We start from the raw sequence: 14,146 nt of genomic DNA, 5'->3' as shown, positions 1-14,146 counted from the left end.
GGGAGGGCCTCCCCCCAAACTAAATGGTCCTCCTATCCGTCCTGCCTGTTGCATTTCCTCCTTAGGAACTCCAGTCACAAGTACAATTGCCACAAAGGAATTTCTCCTCTATAGGGCACTTTCAGGAAAGGAAAGGTCTTCACTTCTTAGGCAGGCATGGGAAGAGAAGGGTTTTGGCTGCTGCTCGGCTGATCCTCCTAATCCTTTAGGATAGTATTGACTCAAATAACCACTCCCATCTCCTGCTCTGTCTCATCTGTCCCACACACCTGCTGTCCTTTGGCGTCACCGTCCTGACAGAAGGCACTTTTGCCCTTGTGTGCCTCTAATAATAATAATAATAATAATAAATTTTATTTATATCCCGCCCTCCCCAGCCGAAGCCGGGCTCAGGGCGGCTAACAACAATGGCTCTAGCGTTTATATTGCTTTTAATTGTGTGTTTTTAACAGTTAAAGCTTTCAACTGTGTTTTTTTTAAAATGATAATTTTATTGTTTTATTCCGTTTGTTAACTGCTTTGAAGTATACAAAATTATGCTTTTCTGGGCAGATGCCCACGCGAAACAGCTCAGGCACAAAACCAAGACAAGGGCAATAATACAAACTTTGCATTACGAATGATAATGCCAGGGATGGAATCAACTACATTTCTGCATAGCTTTTTCCTTGTGCCTGGATTCAACCCTCTACATTGATCCCTTAAAGAGAGCTGACCCAGATGATCAAGGGTTGTTTCCAACTAAGTTCTACTCAAAGCAGACCCCTTACCCTCTGAGTAGCATGGGACACAACCCCAAACAACCACAATCATCCGTTTAAAGAAGTATCATGCCACTTCAAGGCCACGGCTTCCCCCAATAAATCCTGGGAGGTGTAGTTTGTTAAGGCTGCAGGGTGCTGTAAGGAGACCCCAGTTCGCCTCACAAAGTTGCTATTTCCAGAGTAGCCTAATGATCAATCCCTCTTCCCAGGAAACTCTGGGAATTGTTGCTCTGTAAGGGTAATAGGGGTTTCCTAACAACTCTCAGCACCCTTCATGAACTACAGTTCCCAGGATACTTTGGGGGAGGTCGTGACTGTTTAAAGTAGTATAACAGGACTTTAAATGTGTAGTCCTGATGGGGTGTAGATCTTCATTGCTTAGAAAAATTCACGCTACCTGATTCCCAGCAGCAGCTCACGGGACTGCATTACCATGCATTAGTTGATCACAGACCAGCCTGCAGAAATGTCTGAGGCTGTGGAATTACTACAATCCCTGTTGAAGTTCTGAGCCATTTAAATATAAATGTGATTAAATCGATTTTTCCTCTTCTTTTTTCTTTTTTTAAAGGAACAGCAACAACGATGAGGAAGCTTAGATAAACATCCCCCATGGACCAAAAGATCTTTGATTAAAATCGCAAAAAGGGGCCACAGATCGGTGGGAGAATATCCACTTTGTATGCAGAAGGGCTTGGTTTCGATCCCTGGCATCTCAAGGTAGGAATGGGAATTGGAATGGGAATTATCCCCTGTCTGAAATTCTGGACAGATGCTTCCCATCAGAGAAGACAACCCTGAACTGGATGGACTTGTGGCCTGGCTCTGCATAAAGCAAATTCCTATGTTTCTGTGTCTTAAGAAAAGGACCATAGCTCAGTGGGAGAGAGTCTGCTTTGCATGCAGAAGGTCCCAGGTTCAATCTCTAGCATCTCCTGTTAAAAAAAGAACCAGGTATCAGGTGACAGAAAAGGCACCTTCTCTGCCTGTAACCCAAGGGAGCCACTGCCAGTCAGAGCAGACAACATCAACCTAGATGAGACATATATTTCAGCCTGTATAATAGTCTGGTCTGGCAGCTTCTGAGGTGCCTGTGACAGAAGCAAATAGCAGCAATTTCCAAATGAAGGACTGAGTGCCCAGAAGGAAGAGACCCATTTCTGAGCCCCGGGGGGATGGATAAAGGGGAGACCAGGCCCACAGGAGGCAGTATTGATTGGCCCATCCCATAACTGCAATGAGATGCCTACTCAACATGTTGGGAGTCAATCAAGAAATCCCAAGAATACCTTTTGGAGTCTGAGAATGAAGCATGCTTTGAATTTTAAACCCAGAAGAAGAAAAAACTGAGCCCAACTGCATCTAAACTTTGGAAAACACTATAACGACAGTCTCCCACAGGATTTGAAGGACAGTCCCGATCGTTACTCTGCATTTTCACTTCCAGCTTTATCGCCCTGAAGTGTTCCGGCAATTATTAAAACTGCAGACTAGAAACACTTACAGATCCCTTTACGTGTTATTTTGGAGTGTAGATGGGGGGGAGCGCGGGGAGAGGGGAGCCCACAAAATATAGCACCCGACCGAAGCACCGTGGTGTGGGCGCCCAAAGAAGTGGTTAAAGCCTGCTAAGAAGGTCATTAATCTGTATTAAGCAATCTTGCGAGCGCTCATAGAATATTCATGATCATTCCAACTCCTGAGGGGGGAAAGGGGTGGTGAGCGAATGTGGAAGATCAGCTCTGACGGGAGAGAAATGTTCTGTTTGGCTAAGAGGATGGCTTCATGTGGTGCTGAGGGGAGAGGATGGGCTTCAGTGAACAGAGGTGTTCTGGCAGGGAAGGCATGGGTTCAGAAAGATGGTATCCCAACACATATCTTGCATGCAAAAGGCCCCAGATTCGGTCCCCAGCATCTTCAGGTAGGGCTAGGAAAGACCTCAGCCTGTTGCCCTTGAGAGCTACAGTCTTCACACTGTGCACTGCTGAACTCTGGAACTCACTCCCGCAGGAGACAGTGATGGCCACAAGCTTGGATGGTTTTCAAAGGGGATTAGACAAATCTAAGGATAAGGCCATCAATGGCCGCTAGCCATCAATGGCTACTGATCTGCCTCCATGGTCAGAGGCAGTAATGCTTCTGAATACCAGTTGCTGGAAACTGCAAGAGGAGAGTGCTCTTGTGTTCTAGTCCTGCTGTCAAGATTTCCAGAGGCATCTGGTTGGCCACGATGAGAACAAGGTGCTGGACTAGATGGGCCCCTGGCCTCATTCAGAAAGGCTCTTCTTATGTCATTATACAAACCTGGGTGCAATGCTGAGCAGAAAAATTGAATTAAAAGCCTCTACCTTTTACACCAGGGTTTGAGAACCGCTGGTGTAAAACCACTGGCACTCCAGATGTTGTTGAACCACAACTCCCATCCTCCCTGAACCCCAAAGTCCAACAAGATCTGGGGGGCCATAGGTCGTCCCCCCCCCCAGTATAGGGAGTGCATCTCCTAAGATGATACATGTGTGCATCCTTCAACAATAAAAAATATAATGGCTCTTTGGTTCAAACCAATTTTTTTCCACATGCAAATATATGCAGATTTAATCAATTATTCGATTAGGGCAAAGTAAACACACACACACACAACCCCTAGGAAACCCAAGCTCAGCCTGCTAACCTAAGCCCTGATTATACCACTAAAGAAAATGGAAGAAGAGAGCGGGACAGGGAGAATTTACAATGCTTTCATTTTTAATCAGTTAACTGGTTCTCAATGCGAGAGAGTGAAAAAGAAACCATCTCCCATCCTTGCCCCGGGATGCCCTCAAAGCTAGCAAGCGGCAGACGACAATCCCAGTATTTATGGGGCTGACAAGGAAGAGAGAGTGGTTTTTCCAATATTTAATTTATCAAGTGGTTCTGCTTTACCTCCTGCGTCACTGCTGGGAGGAGCAGGGGGTTTATGAGGCTGTAAAGAGGAGGCCTTTCTGCAGAGCCTTCCGACAGGCGGTTGTGTGGGCAGGAAAGAAAGCGCCCCCATGACGTTTCCACAGCTTACCCGAGATGGAGTTAGTTAGGGTTGGTGAGGTGCTGCAGCTCAGTGGTTAGAGCACCTGCATTGAAAGAATGTTTCCACTGAAATCCCTGGCTTCTCCAGCAATGCCCACGGGTGTCCCTTCTCTGAAACTCTTAAGAGCCTCTGCCAATCAGTGGGGACAATTCTGAATTAAGACAGGCAATGATTTGACTCAGCGGGCCAGATTCTCACCTGAGAAACCTTGTCAGTGGAAACCTCCAAACAGACCTGCTGCTGGAATTGTGCTTTCTCTGCTCCCCTCCCACAACGCTCCCCAAAATTTGCTCAGGGTGTACGTTTCGGTAGACTCCCCAGAGCAGCACAGGGGGAGAAAGAGGGGGTATTGTTTAATCAGCTGCACAAGTTGAAAAGTTTGCATGGACAGAACAGTGTGGCGTTGAATTCCACACAGTATACGGCAGCTTCCTATAAAACTGAGGAAGGGCTTTGTGCTTTGCATGAAGAAGCTCCTGGGTTCAATCCCTGGCATCTCCAGGTACGGCTGGAAGTCCCCCTTGCCCAAAACCCTAGAGAGCTACTGACAGCCAGCGTAGACAATACTGAGCTAGATGAACGAATGGTCTAGCAGCGTTACGGCTGTCAAAGGTGCTTCTTTCCCACCCACTCCGCCCCCAAACTGCCAACTTTGGACATCTGTTGAGGGCTGCGCGGCATAGAGAGGTTCAGCTTCCTTTGTGACACGTCTGGCAAACTGCTCTCGGTTGTCGGAAAAGGAAGCACCTTCAGAGCCTAGGTCTCTCAAGTCTGCGGAGAGTCTGGGCCAGGTCTGGTGGCCAAAAGGATTAGGACAGGAAAATGGATGGCATAGCAGCAGGCTGCTGAGACATCAGAGGAGCCCACCCGGGTGTGAAAACAGCCTGGGAAATGAGCGCGGAGGCATCATTAATTATCGATAACGCCTGCGCACAGTAGATAAACAAGCCAGCACGCCCAAGGAAGCAGGTTGATGGAATGAACGCTGCACCTCTCTTTAGAAACCGCTCACACATACACACACACCCCCCGCTCAAGTCTTCTGTGGCTGACTGCACCCCCACTTTCACTAAACTTCTCCTCCGCCATCAGTAGCTCTACATTTGCAGTGCCCTGAAGGCTCACCCAGAGCTGCAGGGCACGATTAGAGAAGGCATTCACTGTGCCCCAAGAGAGTTCCTCGCCTTGCAAAGCAGCAGCGCGAGATTCTGCTGAAGCACACTCTGTGTGTGCGCGCGCACGCATGTGTGTGACCCATATTTTTCGAGCCTGGCTCATTCCTCATTTAGGAGGAAAGTCGGGAAGTGTGTGTGTGTGTGTGTGTGTGTGTGTGTGTGTGTGTGTGTATCACAGAGAGAAAGTATGCAAACCAACCCTTGGCGTTGGCTTCACCGGCTGTTGATGCTCTCAACTCCGGAGTGCTCCTTAGAATCACTGAAAGGGACCCTTGGAGGCCGTTTAGATCAATCCGCAGCTGAATGCAAGGACCTTGCGGTGGTGGCATCCCAGAGTCAGATGGCCGGCTGGCCTCTGCTTCAAACCCCACAGTGAAGGAAAGCCCATCCCTGCCTGATGCAGAGTCAGTTCCATTTTCTAACACCTCTTACCATTAGGAAACATCTCCTAACATTCAGCTGAAATCTGCTTCTTCCACAGTTTCCACCCATAGCTTCTGGTCTCTGGAACAACAGAGAACATGCCCACTACATTTTCTGCATTGAAGCCCTATGGAATCCACTTCCCACAAGAGACAGTGATGGCCAACCAACATGGATGGTTTGAAAAGAAGATTAGGCAAATCTATAGACTCTCCTTCCTTGGAGGTTTTCAAGCAGAGGTTGGATGGTCACCTGCCATGGATGATTTAGCTGAGATTCCTGCATTGCAGGGCGTTGGACTAGATGACCCATGGGGTCCCTTTCCAGCTCTCAAATTATATGATTCTATGATCCTATGGAAGGACAAGGCTATTGACAGCTACTAGCCATGTTGGCAATGCTTTCCTTCCGTCAGAGGCAATATGCCTCTGAACACCAGTTGCTGGGAATCACAGGTGAAAAAGGGTGCTGTTCGATTCAGGTCCTGCTTGTGAGTTTCTTATAATGGATAACTGGTGGCCACTTGGAGCACAGGACTAAAAGGGCCTTTTGACCAGATGCAGCTGCAGGGCTCTTATATTGCTGTTGTTGTCACCATTATTATATTTATTTTTTACATCCCGCCTTTCCCCCAGACTTGGGTTCAAGGTGGCTTATTTATCATACTGCCCTTGGGTGGCTTTAAAAGGGGATTGGGACAAATTCACAGCTAGGATAAGGCTAGTAGCAGCTGCTTGTTAAGATTATTTATATATTGCCTCCACTATTTTTAGAGGCTCATTAAGAAAATAAGGCAGGAGGAGAAAGGCGAGTCCAAAACACCTGGAAGGCATTGCAGTGGCTATGTTTGACTTGGGTGATTGACAGCTGGAAAGGTTTTGCCTTTTCAGCATCAGATTGGTTGGGGTTACCACTTCCAACTTGTAATGGCCAGAGGGGGAAGACAGACTGAATCCGACTGCTGGAGTCAGTTTGCTTCGGAATGCCAGCTTCTGTGAATCACGAGGGGACAGTGGTTTTTTGGGGTTGTTTCCAAGGCCCTTGTACGGGGTGGGGGAGCACTGTGACCGACACATACACACTGCAAGAGTGGGGCTTGTAGTAGTTTCTCCTCACCATCCCTGCCAAGGATGGAAAGCAAGAATATCAATGTGGAACCCTTGCCTTCTGCTTCTTTACCAAGCAGGTTGTATGTGGTATGTGGATTGGTTCAAGAGAGGAGGGGCAAGCAAATGGGCATGCCCTGCCCCACCCACTTTTACTTCTGGCCCCGCCCACCATGGTCACGTGGCTCTCAGAAGGTTGCTGAGAAGGGAGGAGAATGCAGCCCATTGGGAACGGTTCCTCGCCTGTGCTCTGGCCACCCCACCGCACTTGCCAACCCAATAAAGCAAATCCTTAAACATCCTTACAAATGGGCTGTATCAGCAACAGCTTCCCCAAGCTACCAGTTTAGTTATTCTCAAGGGGCTTCTACCCACGCTTGCTGCTGTCATCCGTTATCATCTATGCAGACAAAAGTCATAAAAACACTTCCTCCCAAAATGTGCAGGCCAGTGTGGTCTCCTGGTTTTGTACATCCATTCTCCTTTATTGCTATTATTAGTATTTTTTTTAAAAAAGAAGCCCTACTAACAATTATTGCAGTCTTTCAAGTGGATATGGTGCCTTGTTGCCCTTGGTTACACGAAAAAAGGAAGGTAAAGGGGGGGGGGATTCGTGTCCCACTGGACCAGCTATGTTAACCTGACTTAATTGTTCTTAACATGTGCCAAGTTGGAGAGAGGAAAAGGCAAGAGCTGAAATTTCACATGATGCAGGATGAGTCCAGTTTGAAGGCAGAGGCTGCAGGCACACCATACATATTAAAGCACATTCTCCCCCATCCTCCAAGAATCCTGGGACCTGTAGTTTACCCATCACAGAGCTACCATTTGCCACAAACTACAGTTCCTAGGATATGAGGTGCATTTGCAGCCAAAATCTCTGAGTCCGGAGCATTATAGACTCTACCTGAGACATGGGGAGTTGGGGGAGGGCTGCTTCATTGTGCATAATGCACCACCATCCTGGCATTTTGCAACTGGCAGCCTGGTGCAGAATCTGGCTCCCCTGCCAAGGATCTTTTAAAAATGTGAACCAAGCTTCTAGCCCTCATGGCTGCTGCTTGGGGAAGAATGCTGCACCTGCTGAAGCAAAGTTTAGTGTGTGTGCGGGGAGTGGGGAAGCAAGCGCTTATTGGGCAATGTCTGTGATGTCTCCATTTCAAGTCCTCTTGTCCCCTTGCCTACACCACATCAGGGCCTCAAATACATGCCAGGCATCTGCACACACAACCCAGCCTTGTAGCATTTCCACATAAGATAAGATCACCCAGCAAATTAAAAGGAACATTGTCCTAAATTTAAAAAGGGAAAGAAAGGGCAATACTGTTGTTTTTCTTCAAGAAGCAAAGCAGCTCCACAGCAAGCCAAGAGATGTGAGGCACAAAATGCTACAGACTCCTCCTCAGAACGAGATTGTGCCTAGTACATAAGGGCAAGTTGTGTTGGTTTTTTTAAAAAAATGCAACATGTCATCTGGATAGGCTTGGTTTATTAATATTTCACAGCGTCAAGATGCAAGCTACACCTACGTTCATTTTTATTTTTAAACAAGACACCCTGGGTCCAATTATAGATTAATCACATTTTGTTTATCATGGCATCCGTCGCTTTCCCATTCTGACAAAAGATAAAGAGAGGAATTAATAAACCATTAGTTGATTGCTGCTTTTTAAATTGGTTTGAACACCAGTATGTTTTGAATTGGGGGTAAGGGGACTAATGGATGTAAAGTTACAAACGAGCATTTATTTTACCTATCTGAAAAACAGTGTTCTCAGGTAAAATCATCAGTGGAGTCTAAAAAAATAAGTAAATTGGTATTTCCTGTGATTCCACCCATACCCACCAGGTTCCATTTGGGCTCCGCCCAAAACCTGCCATCTTCCATTCTGGTTCTAGGCTTCTCTTACTGTCATAAATATTCGGGAGGGAACACTTTTTCTCACTCACCCACTGCAGTAATACCCCAATAATCCCTCCTCCCCCCCCATTTTGAAATCCTGTCTCCTCAATTGACCTTTGCCCTCATCAGTTTCAATTTAATCACCATTACTCATGGCCAGTTTAAGCTGCCCAACAAATGACTCTGGCGGGAACAAAGCAAAACACTTTGCTACAAAAATCTGCCCCTTCTACACTTTGCAGGGGCAGTTCAGTTTCTCTGGAAGGCACCTGCAGAGTGTTTCTCAAACCTTGCTAAGTGATGAAGGTCCTCCACTGCCAGAAGACAGTGGAGCTTGATTTTTAACAAATCCTCATCTAATTGTTCAAACTGATACAGGTATACTCTGCTAAAACTGAACTGCTTGATAGCTCAGCTCTGAGCTCTTGCCAAGCACACTTTGCAGGTGTATCACTCAGTATTTGAAAGATTCTCCAAGTTGGCAGGGACAAGAACTCGAGCAGCTGAAAGTGTGACAGTTTCAAAGTCTGGAACACACTAGTGCAGGGGTCAGCAAACTTACCGTGCCTCGGTAAACGCCGATCGCACGGTGGGACGAAGGGCGGGGGAGTGTGTGCCCATATGTGTGCGCACACGCTATTTCCGGCGCACTTTCGGGTCGGAGGAGCACCGGAAATAGCTTGTGCACATGTGCATGGGCCTCCTCTGACCCGGATGTGCACCGGAAATAACGCTTGCGCATGCGCAAATAACGCTTGCGCATGCGCACAAGCTATTTCCAGTGCTGCTCCGACCCAGAAGTGGGCAGCCACACAGCGCAGCGCCGGTAAGAGCGGGCGGCGGGGGTCACCGCGGGCCAGATAAACGAGTCCCTCAGGCCTTATGCGGCCCACGGGCCTTAGTTTGGGGACCCCTGCACTAGTGTCTTTGCAGCACCTCCTCTTCTGCACCATCATCTAAATTCACCTTGGGGGTGGGGGCTAGGCGGAAATACTTTACAGTTTCAAACCCATCACCATCGCTTCTCCCTCTTTGTCAATTATGACAAGTCTTCTCTATGCTTCTTGGTTTCAAAACTCAAAGACAACATATAATTTTGACAAGGGCTCACAAAACTTCAAAAGTGCTCTCTTTTTCTTCAAGGGGAATACAAGAAACCCATTAACAATCTCTTGCCAGTTCAGTGGGCATGTGGATGCAATTTGCTAAGGCCGTATATATGTATCCTGATATTAGGGAAAAGCTGTATGAATGCAAACCACAGCCTGCTAGGGACCCGCCTGGTGCATTACCTATGCACAAGGTAGGTTTGCTTTGTCAGTAGCAGTGAATTTAAATGACATTTATATTTAACATACGTGTATATATACATGGGCTGGCGGAAAAGCTAAGTGCAGAACACAGCCAGGATACCTCACTTACCACATACAGCTTCCTCTTACTGTGCTGCATGGCTTTACAAGGAAGATAGAAAAGCCGGAAAATTCAGCAAACACCGCCACCAAGATTCCATTCTGACTCCGCCCATGCCCCCAAGATTCCATTTTGACTCCGCCCATGCCCCCCCGCCAAGATTCCATTCTGACCCCGCCCATGCCCCCGCGAAGATTCCATTCTGACTCCGCCCATGCTCCCACCAAGATTCCATTCTGACTCCGCCCATGCTCCCGCCTAGATTCCATTCTGACTCCGCCCATACCCCCAAGATTCCATTCTGACTCCGCCCATGCTCCCGCCTAGATTCCATTCTGACTCCGCCCATGTCCCCGCCAAGATTCCATTCTAACTCCACCCATGCTCCTGCCAAGATTCCATTCTGACTCCGCCCATGCCCCCCCCCAGATTCCATTCTGACTCCGCCCATGCTCCCACAAAAACTCCATGTTGGCTCAGCCCACACTCCCATCAAGATTTCATTCCAGCCAACGTTTCCCCACTTTCCATAGCTGCTTTCCCACTGCATTCCATGGAGGAAATGTACGCTCAGTACATGAAATCTACAGACACAGTTTGGTCACAGGAAGGTGCGATGAGCGACACTGTATAACGAAAGGAGAGGGAAGGGTGGCATCCTAGATAATGGGAAGGGGAGAAAACTTGGAGGAGAGGGATAGAGATTACAGTTGCAGACAATGTGCCCTAAAATTACGGGGGGGGGGGGGCTCAGTCCGTCCCCCAAACACATGTCTCCTTGCTGCTGTTGCAAATGGAGTGTTCACTGTTGTGGTTTGTGGATAAACTGCCAATAATCCCTAAACATCAGTTGAAAAAGTGATGCAATAGCTAGAGAGTTGGTTTTCATTGGCAAGATTGGGGGGGCAGGTCCAAATGCCCTCTTCAGCCCTTGGGAAGCGACAGCATCGCATTCATGCACTGCAGAGCGCCTGTGTTTATACAGCAGGCACACAGGGTTGCACACCATCATGTCTGAAGTAGGCATCTTCATCAAACTCACATCGATGCACCGGGGGAATCACCCCAAGAGGATGTGTGCAGCTTCACCAAATGAGACAGCGGGAGAGAGTCATCTTCTGTAAATGTGTGAAGGGCCCTCATCTCTATCCTCATAGGGTTGCTTATCAAATTGGAATTTCACTGAAAAGTGCTCCAGAAAGAAAGAGAACAGGATGTTTGGCCTTGCAGAGAAAGACAGAAAAGTGGGACTCTCACGCATGAAGCAAAAAGAGTATTTTCTTTCCTTCTTTTTTCCAAAAGGGCTGGGATCTGTGGACTTTTAATTGGTTTTAAGGGGGCCTTTGCCAACCTGGCACCCTCTGGAAGTTTTGGGTGGCAGCACTGGCATCTCACAGCTGTTGGCTGGGACTGATGTGAGCTGGTGGTGCAAAACATCTGCAAGGCAGCAGCTTAGCCAAGACTGGTTTAAACAGTGTATCATGATACTAATCAATGCCATCAGCAGCAGAGTAGCAGCAGCAGCAGCAATGAAGAATTTGAAAGAAATATATTTTAAAATATTGGGCTTTTTTAAAAAAAACAGGGAGAACCTTAAGCAAAGCCTGAGGCTCTGGTACATAAAGTTTAAATAAATCATTTGATTTTTACATTTGTTTTAAAGCTGTTCTGTCATTCAAGCGGTTGGCGGAGGGTTAAACAGGAGTCTTTCCCCTGCCCCTTTTCAAATCCTCACAACAACCCTGAGAAGTACACCAGGGCAGGAGAGAATGAGGTCCCCAGAATCACCCAGTGAACAGAGATTTGAACCTAGGTCCCTAGCCCAGTACCTTGTTGACGTCAGCACGCTATTGTATAATCATCAATGTTAACGACATCACACACACTGCAACAAATATAGGTGTTTTTCCTAGATTACTGCTACTGGGAAATGTCTTTTCTCTCCAGCTGGCAAAAGCAATATCAGACAGAACATTGGTGCATGATGCGCTCGCTCCGTGTTGGGAGGAAGGGGGAGGAGTCATGAGCAACGAGGCAGGGAAATAGATCACTGGGTCAAAGGAGTGTTCCTTGCAGGAGCTATTAACCTCACCAGATCAGTTTTCAAGTACCGAAAACCAAAGGTTAGGGATAAGATCTGGAATTTGCTTTTGTCCCACTACTCACCGTCCTGTGGCGTCGGCAGCGGCTGCGGAAAATAGTACCCTGGTTTGTCTGCAAAACAAAAGATTGGGAGGTGGCATTAGTTGAGAGATTCAAGAAAACACTTTGAGCCACACAGCTGTTGGCTGTTATTCCTCACTTGCACATGGCACTGTAACAAACCAGTATTCAGAAACATCAAGGTGAACTCCGAATCCCTCTCAATGACCTGCAGATCAACTCAGAAGTAAGTCCCAGTGACTGCAAAGGGACTTACTTCCAGGTGAGCATGCTGTGACTGCAGTTGGAATGGTTTCTCTGAAGCTGGATCCTTCCATACTATCAAACCATAGGCCCTAAACACCAATCTACAAATGAGGGTGCTGGCTGCCTCCCTGAGTGACTACCTGTTCTGGACCTGCTTCCTGCCAATCAGCCATGTCTTTGCAGCAGCTGTAATAGATGGATTCAATTATCATGTAGAGCAGGGTTAGCTATCTTGGGGGGGGCCCAGCTGCCGTGGGATCATGCCTCTCAACAGAAGAGCCTAGCCAGCATGGCCAGTGGTCACTGATGTTGGAAGCAGTAGTCTGGAGGCGACCCCCTGATGTATAGCAATGTGGCAAAATATGATTTGACTTCAAACAGGCAAATTTGTCATGCCTCTGAACGATGCCCCATTCTGGGCTTGATTCCTTTTAGTGGGGAAGCCTACCAAGGACAGACACTCATGCAGAGTCATAGGGGCAGGCTCCCTTGAGAGCAGATCAATAAGGCTCCAAAAGTAAACCTTTTTTGGGAGTCATGCCTGTCTCCGATGCTAATTCAGAATATTAAAAACGCACACTGATGCTTTAGGGGACGCTGTTTGTATCCTCACACAAAAGCACACACAAAAACCCAATAGTAAATATATTTCTCTTCTAGCACTGGGGGAGGTAAGGGATGTGACAGCAGCTGCCTTGGGCAAGTCAATCTGTCAAGGCCCCTCCTGACCCCAGCTGCGATGCAAATCAAACTATTTATTACCTATCGTGCAAGGGTCTCCCAAGACACTGATCCATCAAAGCCATTTGAGTTGATTGGTGACCTGTGTTTGCAAAGCTGCCGCTTGTTATCCAGTTAGGTTGGGGGAGGCCGGGAGAGGAGGGGGTGTCATAAAATACAGGAGAGGCACTAAAACTACCACTGCCACAACTCTGACCAAAAGAACCTCTTTTATTTGTTCTGCAGAATCAAGGAGTAAAGACCCTCTTCAGGCAGCAAGCACGGGCCAATTAAAAAGTGGAAAGATGCATGCTCGAATACGGCCCACCCTGTGTGTAGAAAGCTAGCATGTCATGGAGAAACCGGAGTCAAAAATACAACTAGGCAACATCTGGAAAGAACAGCATAGTAGTTTGTTAGAAAAACAAAAAGGCTAACATATCCCATGTCTACCACTGCAATGTTTGGACCCTGTTCTTCATGGTTTGGTAAGAAATCAAGGCTCTAGTCGTCTTGGCTGTGATATTAGTTGGGTGTGCCCAGCAGTAATAACTATTTCCAGTGGTTGGAGGGGGGGGCGCCTGCATTTAAATCATCATCACAGAGAATGCCCCGTCATGCCTGTATAGAGCAATCCTCTAAAAAGAGATCGCTTTCCAGAAATGTAAAATGAGTACAGCTTTTCCCGGGGTGTGTATGTTTGTCCTCTGCTAACAGCCGTTGTCACAATCCAACCACAACTGTCAAATTTGCACATCTGCTTCTGTATGTCTGTATCTCCTCTCAGACCACACACACTTGCGCACGCACACACACACACCCCTAGCATTTTGTACAACGCTGGGTATAAAATAGCTGCGTCTCGATAGAAAAGCCACCCACACACTTAACTGCCACACCCCAGTCTGCTTCTATATCCAGCACAAGAAGCACTTTAGGGATTCTCAGAAAACAGAGGCGAGCCTTGAAAATCCAAGCCAAGGGCAGAGCCTGGGACCCCATTTTCTTTCGTAGGATCTCAGCCCTGTGGCATGTGAAGTCAGAATGAAGGACAATGGTGCCCCGGAGCTTGTGCAGAGCATTGCTCCTTTTCTTATGTATGTGGGGTTGGAGGAAGAGTAGTCAACAGAGTGCCCCTCTAAGGTATCGTTGGACTCAAAACATCCATC

The 14,146-nt window shown here is 47.5% G+C and overlaps 1 protein-coding gene across 1 annotated transcript in view; it reads right to left on the bottom strand.

The window, feature by feature from the left end:
- AGRN (agrin) overlaps nucleotides 1–14,146 on the bottom strand; it is a 239,401-nt gene that overhangs the window by 124,813 nt on the left and 100,442 nt on the right. Inside the window, 1 exon segment of the mRNA XM_081870652.1 lies at nucleotides 12,015–12,062. Within this exon segment, the coding sequence (XP_081726778.1) occupies nucleotides 12,015–12,062 (48 nt within the window).

The sequence above is a fragment of the Podarcis erhardii genome, assembly GCF_964252035.2.
Source record: "Podarcis erhardii genome assembly, chromosome: 7".
NCBI classification, from domain to species: Eukaryota; Metazoa; Chordata; class Lepidosauria; order Squamata; family Lacertidae; genus Podarcis; species Podarcis erhardii.
The sequence above is the reverse complement of the archived record's forward strand: the minus strand, read 5'-3'. Positions and strand labels throughout refer to the sequence as shown.